This window comes from Eubalaena glacialis, chromosome 13 (assembly GCF_028564815.1).
Source record: "Eubalaena glacialis isolate mEubGla1 chromosome 13, mEubGla1.1.hap2.+ XY, whole genome shotgun sequence".
NCBI classification, from domain to species: Eukaryota; Metazoa; Chordata; class Mammalia; order Artiodactyla; family Balaenidae; genus Eubalaena; species Eubalaena glacialis.
The window spans coordinates 55,026,216-55,050,516 of NC_083728.1; the positions used below are offsets into that span (position 1 = coordinate 55,026,216).

Here is a 24,301-nt window from a genome sequence, read left to right on the forward strand (position 1 = left end):
CCTGTCCTCCTGACCCTCCATTTACTCATAAAACAACGGGCTTTAACAATCACGGAACAAAAACCACATTGCCCAATGTAACCTTCCAACCCCCAGAGCTGTATGGGCCGCTAATCCAGCGCACAAAAGCAGGCCGACCGCTCTTTTGTTCTGCCCGAGGCTGGGCGCAGCGCTGAGCAGCAGCTGATCGGCTCTGGAACGTCCCAGCGGCGTGCCAGGGGCCTCCGATGTTTATTTAGCGCGCTGCTGTCTCGACGAGGGGCCTCCGGGAGCCGGCTGCACGCTCGCCCGCAGAGGAGTCATGTACCGGCGCAGCTACGTCTTCCAGGCCCGCAAGGAGCAGTACGAGCGCGCCGACGAGGCGTCGCGCGCCGCCGAGCCGTACAGCCTGGTGGAGGGCCGGGCGGCTGCGCCGAGCCTGGCGCAGCTGCAGGGGCTCGGCGAGCGCGTGGCCGCCCACGTCCAGCGGGCCCGGGCGCTCGAGCAGCGCCACATCGTCCTGCGGAGGCAGCTGGACGCCTTCCAGCGCCTGGACGAGCTGGCTGGCTCCGAGGATGCCCTCGCCCGCCACGTCGAGGGCAACCGCCAGCGCGCCCGGGATTTGGCGGCCGAGCGCAACCGGTTGGAGCGCCAGGGCGCAGAGGCGCAGCGCGCCCTCTGCGAGTTCCAAAGCAAGTAAGCGCAGCCGTGGGAGTAACGAGGCAGCGCGGGCCGGGATAGCGCTGCCGCCGGAGGTAGGAGGGCCGTCTCCGGGCCCAGGCGACCGGTGACTTCATCCCGGCAGAGGCACGCACGTGCTGCATCTCCCTAAGATAGGACTAGCTTCCATTTTGGTGGCACGTCACGGTTTGCATGAAATGGTGTAATTTGCTGTTAATGTCTTTTAGAGTCTAGATATAAGTTACATGCAATGAAATGCACAGATTTTAAGTGCGTAGCTCAATGAGTTTGACGAATGTATTAATAGATACCCATGTAACTACTAAAACAGGCAAGATATTCCTCTACCCCAGAAAATTACCTTCTGCCCTTTCCCAGCCTTTGGTTCCCTCTCCCCAGTCCCCCCAAGCAGAGTCACCCAGCGTTCTGATTTCTGTCACCATAGATTACTATTGCCTGTTCTGGAATCTTCTAGACATATTATGTGTCTGGCTCCTTCTGCTCAGCACACTGTTTCTGAGATGTGTCGATGTTATTTAATCCTCACAGCCTCATCCTGTTATAGACGGTACTGCGCCCAGTTTACAGATGAGGAGACTGAGGCTCAGACAATGTAGAGATTGGGGGCAAGGTCCCTCAGCTGGTGGATCGCTGCACTGGGACTGGAATTCAAGTCTTGAGCATGCTAAGTCTAACGGCTTTCACTGCATCACAGCGGACACCTGGACATTGCTTCAGCGTGTGCCTGCTAGTGTCTCGCCCCTCAAAGTGTGATCCATGCACCAGCAGCATTGCCATCACCCAGGATCTTGTTAAAAATGGAGACTCTTGGGCCCACCCCAGAGCTCCTGAATCAGACTCTGAAAAAGACCCCCAGGTGATTCATCGTTTAAGTTAACGACCTTGAAGTTTCAGAGGTCCTGCTCCTGGGCAATGTCCCCCCTTTTGACAGACTGAATAATGTGTTAAAATCACCCAAAAAGCTATTCAAAGAAAAAAGATGCTCAGCAATTTGTCAGCATCTTTCCAGGTGATAAATGGGTGTGCGCTTTGATTCAGCTGGGCACTTCAGGGAATTTACCCTCTGATACTCACTCCAGGAGGTGTCAAAGGGCATGTCCACCAAGATATTCACTGCAGTGTGATCTGCAATAGCAAAGACCTGGGACCAACCTGAAGCCCTGTTAATAGGAATCAGGTTGTAAAATTGTGCTTCATTCATGCAATGGAATACTGTGCAATTGTGAAAAAAAAATAGTGTGTTATTATCATCTATTTTAAAAAGACGGGGGTCAGAGTAGAGATTTTTTGCTTGCATAAGAAAAAAGAAGACACAAGCACACACACAAAAACCTAATAACACTGGTTACCTATGGGGATAAGGAAGTTGGAGCAGAGGTGAGAGGGAGACTTTTACCTTTTTCTGTCATTTAAAAAATTCTCTAACCATGTAAGAGATTTATCTGTTTATAAATTAATTAAAAAATACAGATGTGCAGGCCCCATCCTGGACCTCAAGTGGGGCCCAGGTTTTTTATATTTAATGAGCTCCACTGGTGATTGCAGTGAACAGCCAGGTTTGAGGACCTCTGGTCTAGGGTAGAAAGAGGGTTTTCTTCAAACGTGCTTTGTGTTTGAGTTCCACATTCTCAACCCCAGTCGTGGGCAGGGTATTCAGCATTGGGTACTGAGCATATTTATCAGATAGTAAGCATCGATTCCATTCCCATCAGTCCTTCTGTTTCTGGTTTTTGTTTTTGTTTTGTTTTGTTTTTGGCCAAATTGCACATGTGCGATCTTATTTCCCCGACCAGGGATCGAACCCGTACCCCCTGCAGTGGAAGCATGGAGTCCTAACCACTGGACCGCCAGGAAAGTCCCTGTTTCTGGTTTTAATCCACAGAAGTAGGTTTGCAGCTGGAAGAAGACACCTGAAAATCCCTGTGGCCCTTCAAGGGAAAACTGAGGCTTGCAGAGGGCCTGTGGGTGGCAGGACTTGAACTTGGGTTTTTCACCCTAGGCCCATACACCTTCCAGAACACTGTGTGTTAGAGAGAAGCTGTTCTTGGACTCCTGTGGAGTGAGGCCCAAAGGTAGGACTTCATTCATATTAAGCTCATGTTCCCTAAAGAAAATGGAAGTGAATGCTGGTTGACACCCAGGGCAGTTCCATGGGTCATCAGAATACCTCAGATCCCCAAATGGCCTTTACCTGGTCCTTGGGCCACAGTCAACTGTGATTTGGCTGGGCAAGCGTGACTCCCAGGAGCCCTCGTTGGAGGAGTGGCCATGTTGAGTCTTCCTGATTTCACCTGGTTCTGAGTTGTATGTTCTGAGTTGTATGTCCATCGTGGAGCCGACCCTTCAGGCTCTGTGATTTATTTGATAATTCTCGTTAATTTATTCCCTCCCATTGCCCCCTTGGAGAAGTTTTGATGTTTTAACTTGGGTAGTGGGATTTGAAAATCATTATAAAAATCATACCCATCTACATGCATGGGTACACACACCGAGTTTGGTTTAATTCCAGAGGTGAGGTGATGATTAGCCAGAACCAGGTGAAATTAATGCAGAAATAGGAAGGTATATGCAGCCTTGTTAGGCATGTTCTTTACCTGGATAGTTGAATAATTTCAAAATCAGGTCTTCAGCACATCAAACAAAGGCTAAATAAAATAAAAACTAAATGCAAATAAAAACAAAACTACCAAAGTACAATGATGAATAGAGTCAATTATCCAAATTGCTGAAAACCAAAAATAATCCTGTAAAACAATCAGGTAATTGAAGCCAAAGTGGTTTTTTCCACTTTATGAATTCACTTTTATATTCACTTCTATGAATATATGAATATATCATGAATTCTTACAATGGATTCTTTATAATGAAATCACTTGTCTGTAATAAAATATCTAGGCTTGTCTACAGCATGAAAATCACATTAATATGTTGTTTATTAAATATGTTTTTAAGCTACAGAAATTCTTGGATGTTTCTAGCAGGAAAAAGCAATGAGAAAATTAGATTTTGTTAACAGTTTTATTCTTAAAGCTAATTAACCATTAAAAAACATCATTTCTGGCTCCATTAGAGCCACACAGAAAAGAAACTGTTAAATGTGACATCCTGGTGTGAAAAGTAAACTGATGCAAATATATTTTGCTTACTGGTTTTAGCTGAGCTGCTTAGGTGGCTCTAGAACTGGGAACACTTAGAACAGCGTTCCTGTACCTCATGTTCTTCCCTGAGGTCAAGACTTTTAATTCTGAGGCATGGTTTCCCAGCACCTGTCACGGTATAAAGTCCTTGACTTGAACCCGTGGCATGGGTGTACAGGAACACAGAAAGTGATGCTTTGTGGGTTGGGCTGAGTGCTAATTAGGATTAGTTTCAACAAGTAAACTCCAAATTGACATTGGCTTATCCAAACAGAAGTGTGTTTCTTTCTTGTGTAAGGTCTGGACTAACAGTTTAGTATGGCACCCTACAGTATTCAAGGCCCAGAAGGCTCTGTGTGGTCTTCAAGAAGGCGGCATCCATGTTTCAGGTGCAGGAGGAAGGGATGCGGAAGGACACACCTACACCATCTCTTACCGCAGATACCTGGAAGGGGCCACAGACATGCTTACATCCCATTGGTCAGGACCACACTGAGCTGCAAGGAAGGCTGGGAAATGCAGTCTCCCTTCTAGGCAGCCCTGTGGCCACCAAACATGACGGGCTCTAAGTCCTATTCGAATGGATATTGGGGGCAGCTTGCAGGGAACGAGGTCAGGGGTCATTTGGGAAGGGGCTTTCTCTTTTTCTTCAGGGGGTGAAATTCCCCCTAGAAGGAAACTCGTTCTGACCAGAATGATTTCTGGGGTCTCTCTGCTTCCTTGGTCTTTACCATTTTTTAGAAGTCCAGGGAAGAAGTCGACTAGGAGAAAAAAATACACCTGCTCCTAGTATCTGCTGCTTTATTAATCTTGTGTATGTTTAACTTTGAGGGTGTCCCTGCTCTACCCAGGCAGCATGGTGTGGCTGTCAGGACACAGTTTTGTTGTCAGACTCACATCTGAGTCCTGCACCCCTCTCTTAGTTTGGAGTCCTTGAAGCCGAGGTTGAGAAAGTCGCTTATTTGGGAGGTGGCATCAGGGAGCACCAGTTGGGGAGTAAGGAGGTTAGGCAGGAAGGGAAGGAGCCAACACTGAGTGCATCATCCGGCAAGTTACCTGCATGGCCACTGGAGGCCACCTGCGGGATGGAGAGCACACCTCAGTGGTCCCAGCTGAGGGCCAGGGAGCCGGGGTGTGTACGTACCCACTCGCCCTGTCAGAGCTTGCAGGCTGCTCCCAGGGGCACTGACTCTCTGACCCGTCCAGCCTGCCCTGCCTGCCACCCCACAGGAGGCCCTTGGTGTGCAGAGCAAGGCCTCACAGATGCGGATGAAGTGCCAGGAGCACCTGCGGAGGCCTCGGGCCAGTTTGTCAACCTCGGTTTCCTCATCTTTCACAACGGGGTAACAGGAACTGCTGTATTCCAGGGTTTTGTGAGGATTAAATGGCGTAATCCAGAAAAGCTGACACATGATGATAAATACAATAGTATAGGGTATCCGGACCAGGTCAGGTTAGTGGTGTTTGATGTGATAGATCGTTAGTACAGCCTCCCAGTCTCTGTGCTGCCGCTGCACTTGGGGTACAGGTGTGCTGGGATCTGATTCCTGCATCTTTGGGTGGCTGGGACGGGGCGCTGGGGGGTTGGGGCTGGGACTCCGGGCTGGGAGACTCCTGCTCCATCTATGGTGCCACTGGCGGCACTTCCTACGTGTGCCGTGATGTGGAGAAGGTTGGGAAGGAGTGGGCTCCGAAATGCAGCATCAGCTCCTGCTTCCCTTAATGAGAGGGGGTAGGACTCAGGTTAATTGAATGCTGATTGTGTGACCACACGTACCGGATCACGGAAGCTGCCCAACTCTCCCTTCTGTGTCCCATCTGCAGGTATGAAAATGAGTGTGAGTGTCAGCTGCTGCTGAAAGAAATGCTCAAACGGCTAAACAAGGTGAGCTGAGCCCGTCCTTGGGTTTGAATAGATTCACGACAAGATTGAGCTAAATGGCTGAACGACTGTTTCACACACTGCCTCTTTGTGTTCTTTCAGGATTCCCCTATTTCTTTTGCTGTCATTCTCCTTCTTTCTTAAAAAATTTATTTTAATGAGGTATAGTTGATTTACAATGTTGTGTTAGTTTCTGCTGTACAGCAAAGTGATTCAGTTATGCACATATATACATTCTTTTTCATATTCTTTTCCATTATGGTTTATCACAGGATATTGAATATAGTTCCCTGCGCTCTACAGTAGGACCTTGTTGTTTATCCATCCTATATACACTAGTTTGCATCTGCTAACCCCAAACTCCCAATCCATCCCTCCCCCACCACCCTCCCCCTTGGCAACCACAAGTCTGTTCTCTATGTCTGTGTGTCACTCTCTTTCTTGACTTTGTAATTTCAACTAAATCTTTGTGAGTGAATTCACACACCCACACACACTCCTCTACCACAAGCTAAATGAGCTCGTGAGAGATCCCTAGATGGTTAAGCTCATTGGTTTGCTTGGCTATCAAAATGGGCCAGCATTACAGAGACTGGCTGTTGTTTGCACCAAACTTAGGAGGGAACTTGCTCTGGGCAGTGGTTATTTGGATGCAATGCTGCCGTATCCTGTTGACTAAGAGTCTTGAGATTACTCCTCCCCAGGGAAAGTCTCAAGAGAATAGAGGACAAAATTTCCTTTTACCCTCAAGCTCCTCACTCTTGAAGCATGAACAGTCGCCATGTGCAAGGCACCAGGATTCTTAGCTTCTTGCTGGAGACCCTCCTGCAGAGGTTGGGTGGAGTTGTTCTTTGCAGGGGCAGTTTCCTTCTTTGGGTCCTCCATCACCATCCTAACTGATTGGATTTTCTGCTGTAGCCAGGAGAACTTGACTACCAGATAGCAGAATAACTGTGGACCACAGAGGTTGGACAAAACCAGGGATGGCAAAGAGCTGTAAGCATTATCCTTTTCTGATTATTTCAGAGCTCAGATGTCTGAGGGGAAGGACCTATGAGAACTGGTTATTTGAAGGGTTGCTTGTTCAGGGTACCTGGCTGCCTTCCCCCTTCCCCGTTCCCCACCCTTAACCTCATTGCTGATAAAATCCATCACCCTTCCCTGCTGCGCCCAGATGTGGCCTTAAGATTCTTCCCCACCTGGTTGCCATATGATCCAGCAATCCCACTCCTGGGCATACATCCGGACAAAACTCTAATTCAAAAAGATACATGCACCCCAGTGTTCATAGCAGCACTATTTACAATAACCAAGACATGGAAACAACCTAAGTGTCCATCGACAGATGAATGGATAAAGAAGATGTGGTATTTATATACAACAGAATACTACTCAGCTATAAAAAAGAATGAAATAATGCCATTTGCAGCAACACGGATGGACCTAGAGATTATCATACTCAGTGAAGTAAGTCAGAAAGGGAAAGGCAAATATCATATGATATTGCTTGTATGTGGAATCTAAAATATGACACAAATGAACCTATCTATGAAACAGAAACAGACTCACAGACATAGAGAACTGACTTGTGGTTGCCAAGGGGGAGGGTGGTGGGGGAGGGATGGATTGGGAGTTTGGGGTTAGCAGATGCAAACTAGTATATATAGGATGGATAAACAGCAAGGTCCTACTGTAGAGCACAGGGAACTGTATTCAATATCCTGTGATAAACCTTGAAAGAATGTGAAAAAGAATGTATATATTTGTATAACTGAAACACTTTGGTGTACAGCAGAAATTAACATTGTAAATGAACTATATTTCAATAAAATAAATGAAAAAAATAATAATATTCTTCTCCACATGGAACCCCAGGCAACTTCAGACGGTCAGGATTAGCTTGGAATGTTTGCCACTAATTTCCTGGCTTCGTCCAACGTCTGTTGTCTAGGATTATTCCGCTAGTCGGTGGGAAAGTCAGAACTACACTCTAGGGACACTGAATTTTGCTTTGTGTATGTTACTGACTGTATGATATTTCTGTGACCATCTCTGTGTGAGCATCTAATGTATTGTCCAACTCGGGACACTGTGTGAAGGAGATGCTGTCAGTAATTACGCAGGTCGATTGTTAGAAGCTGGACTGTCTCAGGCCAGTGGAACAGATGGGCACACAGAGGTGAGCACAGAGATGGCAGGGAAGGTGTCCTGCAGGGGAGCCCTAAGCACACAGCTGATGACTGGCCGTGTGCTGAGCTGGGTTGCAAGGACCCAAGGCCTGCTGGAAGTCTGAGTGAATTGGGGCCTTATTAGCATTTGACCTCACTCAGCTTTCAGCTGACACTTGTGGCTCACCCCCATTTGTGTTTTTGGTGGCGATTCCAGGCTGTCAGGTGGGGCCGCCGTCTTGTCTATCGGTCGAGGCCTTCAGGAACAGGGGCACCTGACACCCTTCACCTTTAGGTGCCAGTTCAGCCCCTCCGCAGCACCACCTCGTTTTGCTTTGTGACTATTTGTCCTCCCTGCAAACAGGGCTCTCTCTGGACCGGGCCCTAAGGTTGTTGCTCACATGGTGCCATCCTGGGCATTCCTTGAAGAAGAGAGAGAAAGAACTTAGTCCTTCTTTTTACCTTTGGTGGCAAGTGACACTAGACTTAAAAACAAGCTCAAATCTTCTGTTTTTTTTTTTTCTCTCTCTTATTACAAAAGCAATGCCTATTCCCAGTAGAAAGATAAGACAGTAGAAAGAAAATGAAAAATAAGGGAAAGGCATCCCACCATTTCCCCCCATCATACTGTGATGTAGCGTGTGGACAATTGGGGTATGAGTCCCGTGAGAACGTTACGAAGGTTCTGGGGAAAGATGGGACCAAGCATGCGGGCGGGCGGGGGCAGCACAGGCATCGGCGTGGCTGTTCCCGGGTCCAGGGAAAGACACTTCTCCCCACAAGAACTGTGCCATCCAGAACAGGAGGGCAGCCTGCTAGCAGGACCCTTCACGCTGTTGCACAGTATCTGTGAGGCTTCATCTCTCTGAGACTCAGCTTGTTTGTCTGGAAAATGGGAGCAATGCTAGTTCCCACCACCAGAGGAGCAGGTGTCCATCTGCATGCCTGGTGAGAGTTAAATGACATAATAATGCATGTGACCTGCCTGTTACAGTTGTTATTACAGGTCATGTGATGTGATGGACGCCAGCTTAGTTTTCTCGGGAAGTGGCCGCGTACCTGTGGAGGAGTGGGAGTGCATGGAGGGACAGCTTTTTCATAGCTGTGAATTTATTTTTATGACTACCTTTTCTCTAGAGCAGGTGACATTAAAAAAAAAGTTTCTTTTTAAACGCATGTCAATAAACATGAATCAATTTGAAAAAAATACGGGGTGAGTAATAGTAGAAGATTTTGGATGTAGCGGAAATCACAGACACAGGATGCAAATACAGTGAATCGGGAGGTCCCTGCACTAGCTCACGGGAGCCTCGGAACAGCCTTTTGGATTTTGTTTATTTTACCCTCAGATAACCCGGTCCGATCGCCCCTCTGTCAGGGGGGAACTCCCCGTTGCTGAGGCTAAACGACTTCAGAGACCCAAGTCCACCCGCGGCAGGTGTGGGCAAGAGCGAGGTGCTCTGGGTCCATGGCTCGTTCTTTCCCTCCCAAGGACAGTCAGGGAACCGCTGTCTCTCAGGAGACAGACACAGAACCAGAGTCTCTGGGTGAAGACGTCCACTTCCCACTAGATGTTGGTGCCCTGTCCATCCCCCCAGGCCGCCCTCAATGTCACATAGAGATGCTGAGCCTGCTGGTAGCTTCCTGCATCTGTCTGGCTTGGGAACGTCTGCAGTCGCAGGGGGCACGGTCCAGAAGTGTGGGCATTAGCACCCCAGGGGCGACCCTCAGCCACTGGGGGACAGGAGAGGGTGGCTGAGTCCCTGGCTGGCCCACCCCTTGTCCCGACATTTCAAAGGTGAGTTTCCCAGTCTCCTAGGGGGTCCCCAGCAGGACTGAGCCCATTGCCCACGGTGGGAACCCGCTCATTCCACACCTTTATTGGCTTTGTTCTTTTCCCTGTGTCACTACCCCACCCCTTCCAGTGCTCCTGGGATTACCTCTCAAATAAGGGACCCCTTCCCAGTCCTTGCCTCGGGGTCTGCTTCTGAAAACTCAAATTAAGACAGCCCCTTAAGGGTCAGCCAGCTGGACCTTCAGGTTCTCTGTCCACTGAGATGGTCACTGGAGAAGAAGGAGGTGAAATGGTACAGTAGAATTCACATCTTGTTGGTGGTCGGTCATATGATTGATTTTAGTTGACAAAGCTTTGAATATCTACAGACATCACATCAACTGGGTTTTTACTGTCAACGCAACCTAATGTCCGTTTCCTTTGGTCCCTTTGGAAGGGATTGTTCCCTGGGTGTGGCCGTGTGAAATGGGGTACACTAGGAATCTTTGACCCAGTCTTTGAATCTGGCTTGGAAAATATCACAATGTATGGACAGGACAGGTTGCCACCATGTTCATAAAGCTGCCGTCTATGTATACTGCCCATGTAATTAAACCTCCAGAACAGAGTGCCTGTATTTTTAACAGCCAAGTAAGTTAAAGCAAGCCACTCCTTGCTATGCACTTTGAAATGCAATAGATTCCTCAACATACTACTTACATACTCGGGCCAAAGTTATTCAGATTTTCAGCCTTTGGATGTGGTAAGCATTCCTGGTGACTGTTATTTTATCTTTGTCCATTAACATTTTTTTTTGTTTTTTATTCTTAATTTTTTATTGAAGTACAGTTGATTCCCACTATTATATTAGTTTCAGGTGTACAACATAGTGATTCAGTATTTTTACAGATTATACTCCATTAAAAGTTACTAGAACTGATGACTTTTTAAAAAAAAAAAGTATTTATTTATTTTGGCTGAGCCAGGTCTTTAGTTGCAGCACACAGGAACTTTAGTTGCAGCATGCGGGATCTAGTTCCCAGACCAGGGATTGAACCTGGGTCCCCTGCATTGGGAGCACAGAGTCTTAACCACTGGACCACCAGGGAAGTCCCTAGAACTGATGACTTTAAAATATTTGGGTTTGGCTAATCTCTAAGACTCATTATGTATATCGCCAATTTGAAAATGATGTAGGTGCTAGTTGAATGTTTTCACCGGAAAACAATTTTAGGAAATACCTAAAGCTGCTGTATGTGCTTTTCCGTGTAAGTCGTGTATCTTAAACGTGTCTGGAAAGGAGCAAGAGGCAGGGGAGTTCAGGGGGTGAAAGGATGGGGCACGCAGCTTTTGATTTCAGGGCTACAAGCCTTCATACGTCCAGGAATTCCTCTGAGGCTGGAAATGAACTTCTGGAGAAGAGGAGACCCATCTGGGGAAGAAGAGTTTAGGAGGAGGCTGGCGGTGGGTGGCTGGAAGAACAGAAGGCAGAGGAAGCGTGAGGAAGGATGCAGAGGGTGAGAGTGGAGTCGAGGAAGGCGAGGTGGTGGGAAGAGGGAGGGTGGGGAGTGGAGGGACGTGCCCAGCTCCTCCAGGTCAGCGTGAGCCCTGGAAGGAAAGCAACTCTAACATTTTTGGAAAGGTTTTTTTTTTTTTTTTTTAATTTTTATTTATTTATTTATTCATTTATTTGTGGCTGTGTTGGGTCTTCGTTTCTGTGCGAGGGCTTTCTCTAGTTGCAGCGAGCAGGGGCCACTCTTCATCACGGTGCGCAGGCCTCTCACTGTCGCGGCCTCTCTTGTTGCGGAGCACAAACTCCAGACGCGCAGGCTCAGTAGTTGTGGCTCACGGGCCTTTGCTCCGCGGCATGTGGGATCTTCCCAGACCAGGGCTCAAGCCCGTGTCCCCTGCATTGGCAGGCAGATTCTCAACCACTGCGCCACGAGGGAAGCCCTTGGAAAGGGCTTTTTGACGTCCAGGATTGAAGTAGGTGTTTTTTTAAATCAAACCCTAATTAACTAGAAATCTTAATGAATTTGAATACCCATTCTTTAGCAGTTGGTTTTTTTGGTTTTTGTTTATTTTTTTAGTTGGGCTGGATTTGGGGCTGCATGTGGATACAGACAGTTGGGTTTTTAATGGATTTCCAGCATCTCTGTGACTGGGTTGGCAAGGCTGATTTTTCAAGGGTATATAGGACTCTAGTTATTTCTTCAGTTACTTTCTCAAAAATCGTCTAGGCCAGCGGTTCTGAAACTTCCTGTGCATCAGCATCACCTGGAGGGCATGTTAAAACACAGATTCCTGGGCCTCTACCCCAGAAATTCTGATCCGGTAGGTCTGGGATCCACCAGATTTTTTATGTTTTTAATCATTTCCAGATGGTGTGGTCCAGGGACCACACTTTGAGAACCACTGGCCTAGATGAAAACATACACAGTATCAGGGCTGGAGTGTTTTCTAAAATTAGAATATTGGCCCAGAGTCTCGATTTGGAAAAATCTAGACGCTTCGGCTGGTGGAGCTTTTGAAAATGCAGCTGACAGCATCCAAAAGCATAATAAAAACACAAGCGTCTACACATTTCTGAGTTCTAGTGCAAACAAAAGAAAACACTTCCAAACAAATTCTCCTCCCCGTATCAGCAATTGCACATTCCAGCGGCAGCTACTCACCTTTGGGAGTTTTCCCAGGCAATTTATCAGATGACTGTCTTCAAACCAAGAGAATGTGCTTGCAGAGCATCTGGTTACTCTATCTTTTAAGGACGGATGTGGGCTGGCCTGTTACTATCACTCTTTTAAAGGTTGGCGGATGGGACCTAAGAGTGGTTGTTTGGCTTGACCCTGAGAGGGAGGTGGGGGACGGACAGCAAGCACCTTGCAGGACAGGGTCAGCACTCAGCCCTCAACTCCTGACTCGTAGAGGGAAGATCGCATTCCCATTATCTCCAGTTAACCTCTGTTAACTAGCTGAACGGCCCACTGGTGCGATATCTCCCCATCCATGAGGTGAGACTCCAGTTTCTGAGCTGCGTTTGTCAGAGTCCTCGGGTTCCATGGATTTGCTGAAGGGCCTCTGAGGGAGGAGGGTTGCCAGCCGATCGGGGTTCCTGTCCCCCAGTCATGTCCTTCAAGAAGCACATCTCTGCTTTCCTTCTGTATGTTGGCTTCCCTGGGATATTTTGTTTGAAGGATGACACATGTGGCTTTAAAAAGTTTGAGGACCAATGACCTTTAGGGTCCCTTCTATTTTTTTTTTTTTTTAATTAATTAATTTGGTTGCACCGGGTCTTAGTTGCGGCTCGAGGGCTCCTTAGTTGTGGCATGTGAACTCTTAGTTGCGGCATGCATGTGGGATCTAGTTCCCCGACCATGGATTGAACCCGAGCCTCCTGCATTGGGAGCACGGAGTTTTAACCACTGCGCAACCAGGGAAGTCCCAGGGTCCCTTCTATTTCTAAAATCTTGAGTGTTCGATCCCTTTATAAGTAATAACACAAAAGGTCCTTGAAACCTCATTTTCAGTTCTTCAGCTCCAGTAATTGTGTATCAATTGTGGATGAATTTTTGGTAAAAATTAAGATGTTTGAGAATTCCCTGCCCCATTCCATCCTCAGCAGTCTTGAGGGGCCGAGGGTGGGGCGAGTAGGAAAGCATCCCGAAGATGAAGGTGAAGCTCAGGTCTCCACCCAGCACTGCCTCGCCTCTGCCCCAGATTTAGCCACACCCACTCAGCAGTGTCCCATCCCCAGAGCTGAGAATCACTTTCACAAGGAACCACCGTGCCCCAAGGGGGTGGGGCTGATTTTCCTTCCCGTCAGTGTGGTCCTAGGAGGATTGTCGGCAAGACGACAGTCATGTGACCATGTGGGCCAATCGCAGCTCTCTCTCAGAGATGTGACTCCTGGGGGCAGAGATGAATGCCTCTGGAGCTGGGTCATCCCAAGGGCAGTGCCGTGGACCCCAGCTGCTTAGATTGCTGGGGCTGCCCTGGTTTCTGTCCTTCCCAAGGCCTGTAAATTACCCAGGATCTATCTGGTTCCTCAGCCCTTTCCCAGTGCAGGAAAGACACCCAGCCTTTCTTTCCTTCACCATGTCTGTCAGGAAGGGGCTTCCCCAGACTTATGTGACGGTCCTGAGTAATTCAGAAAGCCATTCACCAGGACCTCCAAGGGGCCCCCCACCTTCCCTGGGGCCTTTGCACAAGAGCATCAGTAATGCTCTGCTCTCCCGGGGGCTGGGGGGGAGTCGGGCAGCACAGGTCTTGAAACAAGGACAATACTGTTGTGTTTTCATTGTACTCTGTGTGACCATCCCTGTGACACAGGATTTGAGGACCCATCATTAAGCCCCCAGGATGGTAAACTCCTGAAGGCAGAGCGTATCAAAAATCAGCGACTGGTTAACTCATTTATCAAAAGAATGAGCCCAGAAGCTAAAACACCCAAAGACGGATTTCACATTATTTTAGTTCAGAGCCCTGTACCTGGAAACATGCATCCCTTCTAATAATTTGGTTAATTCTTTTACTTCTGATTTAAAAATAATACTTCAGACCATGGGTGGGTCCCTTAAAGGGTGTGATTTTCGCACATGCTGGGCAGCGGAGCCTGGACAGCGGAGGCCCAGCTCCAGGGCTGAGAAGTGGGCGGCACCTTGGGGAAAGCATGCAGGAGAGTCCAGGGGCTGCGGGTGAGGAACCGGCTCTGGGTCTTGGGGTCCTTCCCTTCTTCCCTCCCCACCTGTTTGCCCAGTGTTGGCATCCCTGGTATCCATGAAGGGATTTCAGAGTCTTCAGGGGAAATGATTTGGTAACCGGAAATTAGAGGCTGAAAGGGCTGTGGGATTCCCTCTAGAGCAGGAGACACTGAGGGAGACAAGATGGTCCACGTATCTAAAATCAGTCCTCTAGACCTTCCGTGTCCAGCGCAGGGGCCACTAGCCATGTGAGGCTGGGGAGGGGTCAAAATGCAGAGTTCAAATCGATGTGATGTGTTGTGAGTGTGAAATACATACTAGGTTTCAAAGACCTAGCCTGGAAAAAAGGAAAATATCTCATCAATAGCTTTTAAAATGTTGATGACATGATAAAATAAGATTTGGGGTATATTGGGTGAAATAAAATATATTGTTGAAATTAATTTCACCCGTTTCTTTTATTTGATGGGGCTACTAAGAAATTTAAAATTATGCCTGAGGGTTGGACAACGCTGTATTAGAATAACATTTAATTAAAAAAAATTTTTTTTATTATTATTATTTTTTTGGCTGCATTGGGTCTTTGTTGCTGCGCGCGGGCTTTCTCTAGTTGCGGCGAGCGGGGGCTACTTTTCATTGTAGTGCACGGGCTTCTCATTGCGGTGGCTTCTCTTGTTGTGGAGCATGGGCTCTAGGCGTGGGGGCTTCAGTAGTTGTGGCGCGTGGGCTCAGTAGTTGTGGCTCGCGGGCTTAGTTGCTCTGCAGCATATGGGATCTTCCCAGACCAGGGATCGAACCTGTGTCCCCTGCATTGTCAGGCGGATTTTTAACCACTGCACCACCAGGGAAGTCCCAACTTATTTAATTTTTGCTTGCATAAACCTACACAAAAGGCATGTGTGAAGGTACATTGCTAACTATTGCAAATTGATCAATCTGATCTAGCACAACTCTTAAGTTCTTTAAGATAAACTCTGAAGTTCTCTTGGGTAGGTAAAATAGTTTACCTATTTTGAGTACCTATTTTGAGGTTTGAGTTGGGTGAGGGTTAGCCGATCCCTGACAATCTTGCTGAAGTATCAGACCAAATTCACGTGAATGGATATTTATTAAATAAGCCTTTATTCTGATGCAGTCCCCTAAGGTTCATACAGCCTCTTCTCCAGGCTCCATGAAGTCCCAGATCTCTGCTGTTTTAGGTGCTAAGGCAACACTTTGCATGAAAAGCTCATTCAAGGCAGGTGATACAATAGGGTCAGGATTCTGGTATCCTTGCTGTCAGCATCAGACAATCATATCTCCCTACACCAGCGGTCTTTTACAGGAACGATTATAAGGAATCAAGTGCCTTTCCTAAGAGTGCAGGCCTAATGCCTCCCTGGAACCTAAACGCTATTAGTACCAGGATGGCGCGTGTCTCAAAATATCTTGGCCTGTCCACATACCTTGACTGTCTTAACTCTGTTCACGCAGTGGTAGGGAGTATCTTAAATATTTTAGCAAACCACATTTCTACCTCTGTCAGTGAGAGCCCATTGCTAACGTTCATCATGCTTTTTAACAAGTCATTAGGAAGTCAGTAAAAATTCACTTAGCAGGCCCTCAGGTATTGGCAGGTGGGCATGGCAGAGGGGGCAAGGAACTTGGACCTGTAACATCTCGCTGAATTGTTGAAGTATTTACGTCAGTTCCAGACATCACAGCACTATCTTATGAAGAGCACAAATACTTACTCATACCTATTTGGTTGATCCAAACAAGATCAATGAGATATGGGCTTCCCTGGTGGCGCAGTGGTTAAGAATCCACCTGCCAATGCAGGGGACACGGGTTTGAGCCCTGGCCCGGGAAGATCCCACATGCTGCGGAGCAACTAAGCCCGTGCACCACAACTACTGAGCCTGCGCTCTAGAGCCCAAGAGCCACAACTACTGAGCCTGCGTGCCACAACTACTGAAGCCCATGCGCCTAGAGCCCGTGCTCCGCAACAAGAGAAGCCCGCGTGCAGCAACGAAGACCCAACGCAGCCAAAAATAATAAATAAATTAAATAAATAAATTTATTGAAAAAAAAGATCAATGAGATAAAAGTTGGTGAATTATCAAAAAGTTTGTTGAGAACATTCAATCTTCTGTCCTAAGTGTCGTTTCCAACTTGAAAGGAACAAACACTATTCACCACAGCAATCATGCTAAAACATGAATTTTATGTTGAAGATACATGGCCTCAAGGTGTCAACAGTCCTTGGGAGAAAACTATTAAAATTAAGGTTTCCTATCCCATAGGTTGTCTTTTCACTTCGTTGATGGTTTCTGTGCACAGCTTTTTTTGAGTTTGATGTAGTCTCACTTGTTAATTTTTGATTTCGTTGCTTGTGCTTTAGGTGTCATGTCCAAAAAAATCATTGCCAACACCCATGTCAGGGAGATTTCTTCCTGTTTTCTTCTTGGAGTTTTTGTTTCAGTATTAAATTATTTAAATCTTTAATCCATTTAGAGTTCATTTTTGTGAATGGTAAGATAGGGTCTAGCTTCATGCTATTTTATTTGTTTATTTTTAATTTTTATTGGAGTATGGTTGATTTACAGTGTTGTGTTAGTCTAGCTTCATTTTAAAATAAAGGTTTCAGTGTTAAGGGAAAACTGTTTCTTAGTCTTAGAAACTCAACTCACTGATGATAGGATATAGAACAAATATAGATGTAACTTAAATTTTAAGGTTATCGGTATATAAATATACTCTTTCTCCCTGATCTTTCTAGATCAAGGCTTCTCAACCCTGACACTATTGACACTTCGGACTGGAGAATTCTTTGTTGTGTGGGGTTGTCCTAAGTACAGTAGGATATTTAGCAGCATCGGTGGCTGCTACCCACTAGATGCCGGTAGTAACACCCCCCCGCCCGCCCCTGCCCCCCCCCCCCTGCGCCAAGTGGTGACAATTAAAAAACCCTCGAGATTGTGCCAAATGTCCCCTTGGGGGCAAAATCACTCTCGGCTGAGAACCACTATTCTAGACCAGGACCAATGGGCTAACCCAGTGCTTGGCTAGAAATGCAGAATCTCAGACGCCCTCCCAGACCCAGCAAACAAGTCTGCATTTTGGTAAGACCCCGGCCGATGTCACACCCACGCCCGTGCTCTCCGCCCCCCGCCCCCACGGCCCCTCAGAGTCGATGCCTCTCATTGCAGGAGGCAGATGAAGCCCTGCTGAGCAACCTGCGCCTTCAGATCGAAGCCCAGTTTCTGCAGGATGACATCAGTGCGGCCAAGGACAGGTACAAAAAGGTAACCATGACCCTTCTGTAGCCCTTCCCCCCAGAAAACCAGTTCAGGGCACTCGTGGCTGAAAAAATGGGGTGGCTGGAGTGGGCTGCCCTGTGTGCGGTGCCCCGAACCAAGCGGGGCTGGGCAGGTCGCTGGAGGGCACCTAGTGAGCCAGACCTGCGGGGCTGTGGGAGGGGTGGCAGTGTGTGTGTGCGTGTGTGCGTGTGTGTGTGTGTGTGGGATATGTGTGTGTGTGTGCGTGTGTGTATGTGCACGCGTGGGTGTGTGTGTGTGGGGGGGGTGTGTGTGCGCGTGGGTGTGTGTATGTGTGTGTGTGGGGTATGTGTGTATGTGTGTGTGTGTGCATGTGTGTGTATGTGTGTGTGTGGGGGTATGTGTGTGCGCGTGCATGTGTGTGGGTGTGTGTGTGTATGTGTGTGTGTGCATGGGGGGTATGTGTGTGTGTGTGTGCGTGGGTGTGTGTGTGTGGTGTGTGTGTGTGTGTGTGTGTGTGTATGTGTGTGTGTGTATGTGTGTGTGGGGGTGGGGGTGGGGGTGGGTGTGTGGGGTTATGGGTGGGGGGGAGCCAATATCTGTGCAGGACGTTACAGTCCACAGAGTAATTGCACACAGATCCGTCTTGATTAAGCTGTAGCCTGTTGACTGGTTCAGCTCAGAAAATGGAGAAAATGCAAAAGTCGTAATTTTTTAGCCCTGTCTCTGAGGGAACACATGGCATGCAGGGGCCTCCTCGCATGTAGCGCTGTGCTCTGCCCCCACCCCCGCCAGCTTCTCACAGGCCTCACGTTGGGGGGGCCTTGGTGTTCTGGAAAAGTCCAGTCCTGGAGCTGTGTAACCAAGGGCCAATGGCCTAACCTCTCTGAGCTTCTTCATCTTCAAAATGCAAACGCCAGACTCTCCTTCCTGCACAGCCGTGTTATCTGAGCATAGACACCTGTGGGCCTGGCCATGACCCTCAACCCTCGGGGCTGACCTCTCCAGGGGGCCTGGCCTCCCTCCAGCTGCAGTATCTGCGTCTCTGCCTCAGAACAATGTGCACCAGTCAGCGGAGGGCAGGTCTGCCTCACAGGAAATGTTGGGGAGTTAATGCCCCCGGAGCAGCCTCAGCCAGGGACGGATGGAGTTGGTGGACACATACCCCAGCTCCCTCTGCACCGGCTCCCAGAGAGCCCCACTAGGACTGGTGCCCACAGGGGTAACTCACCTGATAACACAGTGTCTCACCTCCCTGCTCCACTGCTCGCGTTTCCCGGCATCTTTGCCCAAGCAAACTATTTGCACCCAGATCCTTCCCCCAGGGTCTGTATCTTACTCAGCTGGGGCTGCTGTAACAAAGTACCATGGACTGGTGGCTTATGAGCAACAGAAATTCATCACTCTCAGTTCTGGAGGCTGGAGCACCGAGATCAGCGTGCCGGCAGGGTTGGGTTCTGGTGAGGACCCTCTTCCTGGCTTGCAGACGGCTGCCTTTTTGCCATGCACTCACCTGGCCTTTCCTAGATCCGTATCCATAGAGAGAGTGACTGCCTTTCTTATCAGGGCACTAATCCCACCCTGGGGGCCCCACCTTCAGGCCCTCACCTAAATCTAATTGTTCCCCAAAGGTCCCACCTCCAAATACCATCCTGCCGGGGGCTAGGGCTGAAGCACATGAATTTTGGAGGGACGCAACTTTCGATCTATAACTGTCTGCTGCTGGGGAAACCCACACTGAGGCGACGTGAGGTAATATGGGTGAAGCACCTGCTACAACCTGGAACTTGGCAAGTGCTCAGGCAGCATCAGAGTCCCTTCCTGCCTCTGTGGGTGCCTGCTGCATTGTCTCACTGAATCCCAGAAAACAGCCTCAAGAGACAGTGTCCTAGGTTCCCTGTCAGCAGAGCCTGAGGTGCGTATAGGTGGGGCTGGGGGCAGGAAGGCACAGGGGAAGGGGCTGAGCTGGAGTCCAGGCTCAGCCTGATCCCATGGGGGCTCTGGAGCGTGAATCGCACCACAAGCTTGGTCCCACCTTGAGGCAAGAGGGTTGGTCTTGTGTCCTGAGCCAGGAGTCATTGGTCCGGGTGGGGGATGGTGTGGCATTGGGGGCAGTTGCATAGCTTCCTGGCAGGATGACCACTGTGTGGCCGAGGGCAGTTCTGCGGAGGGGGCAGCTGTGCTACGTTGTCAACTCTCGGGCACGGAGCAGGCCCAGGTGATCTGCTGGTGAAAGGGACCAGGCATTGCCTTCAGGTTGTTAATCCCTCTTTTGTGGAAGAACCTGAGGTTTAGGAGGTTTGAATACCTTGCCTGAGGCCACATGCAGCTAGTGAGTGAGGCAGTCCCGGCCGGACTGGCCACAGCCTGTCCTCTGAAGCACCGCCTGTGCTGCAGTCAGCAAGGTCCTTTGTGCCCTCCGGGGACTCTTTGTCCCCCATCCCTGATTTTCTGATAACCCTGCATCCAGGGCGCTATGGAGAGAGCCGCAAGGCAGCCACGGGACTGAAGGGAAGGTGACATGAACTAAGCCTCGGTTTATTCTTGGAGCCCAGTGTTCTCATGCAGATTAAAGGAGGCATAAAGCGTCCTCCGCACCCATCACGGTCTGTCCTATTTGTGGTGGTGGGACACGTGAAGGCATTCATCCCACGGGTCACCTGGTACTGGAGGGGAAAATGTGGGGAGCTCAAGTTTTCATGAGAACGCATTCCTCCCCCAACAGAATCTTCTGGAGATTCAGACCTATGTCAGCATCCTGCAGCAGATCATCCAGACCACCCCGCAAGCAGCCGCCATAACCAGTGGCATGAGGGAGGTAAGAACGGGAGCCCAGGCGGCTGGGAAACCGCACATGGGGATTTGTCCTGCAGCCCCGGGGGCCCAGAGACCCAGGGAGAAGCGTCAGGTCACCCCCACTGCAGGTTCACATTCAAAGTTCACTCTTCTGCTCTTTCACTCAGACGGTGAACGTGGGTATTTAGACATCTGAGGACATAAACTGTGCCCCTGAGCATCTTCTTAGGTATTTCCTCTTGAGGATTACGGGCTGTCCTTCCTTGTCTAGTTTATAAGAAACTACCAGACTGTTTCCCAAGCACTGTAGCACTGCTGCATCCCCACTGGCAACGGATGGGAGTTTCTGTTGCTTTGCTTCCTTGTCAACGCTGGGTATGTCGGGTTTTTATTTTGGTTTTGCCGTTTGCTACTCTAATAGGTATGTTGTGTATCTCGCTGTACTTTTAACTTGCATCCCCTCACGCCTTAATGATGTTGAGCATCTTTTCATGTGCTTATTTGCCATTCGTATAGCTTCTTTGTTGGACTATCTACCCAAGACTTTTGCCCATATTTTTTTATTGGGTTGTTTGTTTTCTTATTCCCCGTATCAATTTGACCATAATTTTGAATACAGAGAACCTCAGACAATTAGTGACTCTATTTTCAAGGTCAGGCTCTGCTAGTCTGGGGCATGAAAACTCTTGGGAAAGGATAGAGGTGATTGAAGCCGATTTAAAAAAAAACTGGGATTTGGATGTAAAACCTTATTCCCAATATAATGTTCCAAATCCCTTCCTCACTTAGCTCTCTAGCAGGGCAACAGGATATTGATGTATTTTTTTCCCCTAATGTGGTTTATGGGATTTTGTGATGCATGATATGATATTGTAAAAGTAAACTGAAAAGGATGCAGATTAAAACAAAAATGTCACGTGTCCTTTCTCCAGAGGAGTGTTACGCTGGGACAGGGTTTTGTAGACTGTTCAACTGAGAAGGCTCTGGGTTTTTCTGCAAGGATGACTTAGGACAGAAGTCTACCCAGACCCACACCCTGGAAAACCAGTGGGCTAAGGTAGCTGACTGCTTGATGTTTGTTTGAACCTAATTTTTTATATCAAAGCTAAAGAAATCCCCAAATTTGCTTTCAGAGACATTTTGAACCCTGCTAAGTAACATCTAAGAAGCAGGAGAGTTACTTTTTTTGGCCTTGATGGGGATATTCTTGTCCACATTGCCCACCAATGACCCCAACTGAACTGGGGTTGCCGCTAAGGCCTAAAAAACATCTTCTCCTAAAGCATAATTTTCTTTGTCAGAGACTTCTTTCCAGACACTTTATTTCTGTTTTGCAGACATTTTTCCTTTAATTCATAGGTGTTTTACCTCAGAGCACACTTTTAAAATCACATCATCTGTTCCCTTGTAACCCTGTTCTTCTGAGTTGTACTAATGTAGCGCCGTCTAGACCTAGTTTGGTAGCATCAGTGATCATCAGAGACCCTCAGCATCGTTGTCCGGGAGCTTGAGACAAATGCAGCATCTGCAGCCCGACCCCCAGCAGACCCACTGTGTCAGAATCTGCATTTTAGCAAGATGCTCAGGGATTCGTGTGCACGTTACAAAGCAGATTTAGAAAGAATCACATTCTTTATTAATCTCAGCTGAAAAATTCTACATACGAGCTAGGTGGTTGCTTTCAGGTTTGCTCCTTTGACTCTTGTTACTGTCCTAGAAAATGCCAGTTGAGTTTGCACAAAGGATATAATTAGCGTTGCTTCCTAGGAGCACGGGGTTAATGTGTCCATAAAGCATAAAGTCAGTGTCCTGTAGCCAGAGGTCCCTGGGGCCACCCCTGTGGTCAAATCAAGCTGGGTTTATTATTCCCCACAGGAGGGGAGGGTGTACGCCGTGGATGGGGGCCTGCGCTGACTTGGGTGCTCTCGGGGGGTGGGGGGCTGGTCTTATGGCTGAATATCCCCCTAGTTTGTACCTTGGAGGCCGAGGTATGGGGTGAGGCTAAGGCCGTGCTTGGTAACTAAGCATCATCACTTGAGTTAGTGGTCATTTCTGTGGTTACACGGTGGTCACTTGGTCTGAGCTCAGACACAGTTGCAGAGCCGGTCTTGTTTCTGTCTTGTTCCCCTGGGATCCCAGAGTGACATCTTTGGATGTTGAGGTGGCATCGTCTGTAAGTTTATAAGGAGGGAGCATCATGCTGGGGGGGTTGGTTAGTGCTGGCTTCCAGCTGACAGCTGCCGGCTGTCTTCCTTCCTCTACAGTAAGTATCCAAGGGCCTCCTGTGCGCGAGGCACTGTGGGGGCACCTGTGGGTGGGCATGGGGAGGATGTAGTATAAGTAGGAGCTGGGCAGTGAGGAGAGGTGGGGCCAGACAAGCAGGCCGGGCCCTGGCGGGGAGGTGGGTGAGGGATTTGCACTGTGTCTGCGTCCATGCTGAGGCTGCAGGTCTCAGTTGGCATGTTTGCACATCCTCCATGTAGTGGTACCCAGGACGTGAGTCCCCTCTGCTCCCAGCTGTCCCCATGTCTGTGTCTTTGGGGTAGGGAGGCGGGCGCCGAGGCACAGAGAAGCAGGGAGGACAGAGACAGAGAGAGAAACAGACTGACAGACACAGGGAGAGAGAGACACACAGAGAGACGGAGAGAATGCACGTCTCCACTGAGAGACTCAGAAATAAACACACCATCCTTCGGCAGCTCTGTCCCCAGGCCCACTCCTCCTCCCTCGCTCTCAATTTCTCTGTGTCTCGTTGCTCCGGCCACTTTGCAGGCGGCTGCAGAGCAGGGGCACCTTTAGCGGGTGGCCGTGAACGTGCTGGGCTGTGACTCTGCCCGGTGTGGGGGCGGGGGGGGTCTCCGTGTCAGAAGGCGCTGCTCTAGAGAGGCCAGGCTCTCAGGAAGGGGTTTGGATGTTTCTGAATAATGTGGAGAGGCTGGTGGGAAAAGGGCAGCTGCTCTGCAGAGTGTGGAGAGGTTGAGGGTGGACCTCCTTCTGGAACGTTTCGAGAGCACCGACCGGGCTTCCCCTGTCGCCATGGCCCCTGCTGTGTGCCGTGGGGATGGCTCAGCACAGTTGGTGGCTCTGGCTCAGGGCTCAGACTTAGAAAACAAAGCAAAAAGGCAGTGAGTGGCCACGGTGGGCCCGCCTGAGTCAGCTTGGCTGCTGTGACAAAATACCATAGACCAGGTGGCTCAACCAACAGACACTTATTGCTTACAGTTCTGGAGGCTTACAGTTCTGGAGGCTGGAAGTCCAAGGTCAGGGGGCTGGCAGATTTGGTCCCTGGGGAGAACCCCATCCCAGCTGGTAGATGCCACCCTCTCCCTGTCCTTTCCTTGCTGCCCACATGGAGGAGCATGGTGTCTCGTCCTCTCCTAATAAGGACACTAATCCCATCATGGGGGCCCCACCCTCATGACCTCATCTAAACCAACCCTCCTGCCAAAGGTCCCACCTCCAGATGCCATGCATTGGGGGTTAGGGCCTCGGCCTGTGAACTTGGGGGGACGTAAACATGAAGAACACAGCGGCCCCTCTCCTCCGAGTGTGAGCGTGCTGAGTCTGGCTTCTTTGTGCAGGCGAAGCTCCTGACGGAAAGGGAGGTGGCCGCCCTGCAGAGCCAGCTGGAGGACGGCCAAGAGGTGCTCTGCCTCCTGCAGGCCCAGAGAGCCGAGCTGCAGGCCCAGGTATGCCCGCCCCTCCTATCTGCTCCTCTCATTCAGGTGTCACGTGCCTGCAGAGGTGTGCACGCGTGCATCTAGCGCTGTGAATTCTACAAACTCAACACACCTGTGTCCTCAGCCCTCAGAGCCGCAAACAGCATCCCCAGTGGAGTGACCAGCCGTCCACTTCCCGGGATGCCTTCCTGCCCAGACTGGAAAAGCCCTGGGCCAACGGGGG

At 49.1% G+C, this 24,301-nt stretch overlaps 1 protein-coding gene across 2 annotated transcripts in view; it reads left to right on the top strand.

Annotated features, from left to right (window-relative positions):
* The first annotated feature begins 301 nt into the window (after positions 1-301).
* Positions 302-24,301, top strand: part of BFSP1 (beaded filament structural protein 1) — a 37,812-nt gene continuing 13,812 nt past the window's right edge. The window contains exons 1-5 of one of the 2 annotated variants that reach the window (XM_061209214.1): positions 302-675; positions 5,643-5,703; positions 17,534-17,629; positions 20,328-20,420; positions 23,980-24,087. In XM_061209214.1, coding sequence (XP_061065197.1) covers positions 302-675; positions 5,643-5,703; positions 17,534-17,629; positions 20,328-20,420; positions 23,980-24,087 — 732 coding nt within the window. The remainder of the gene's footprint in view (positions 676-5,642; positions 5,704-17,533; positions 17,630-20,327; positions 20,421-23,979; positions 24,088-24,301) is intronic. The other variant, XM_061209215.1, reaches the window with a different exon arrangement.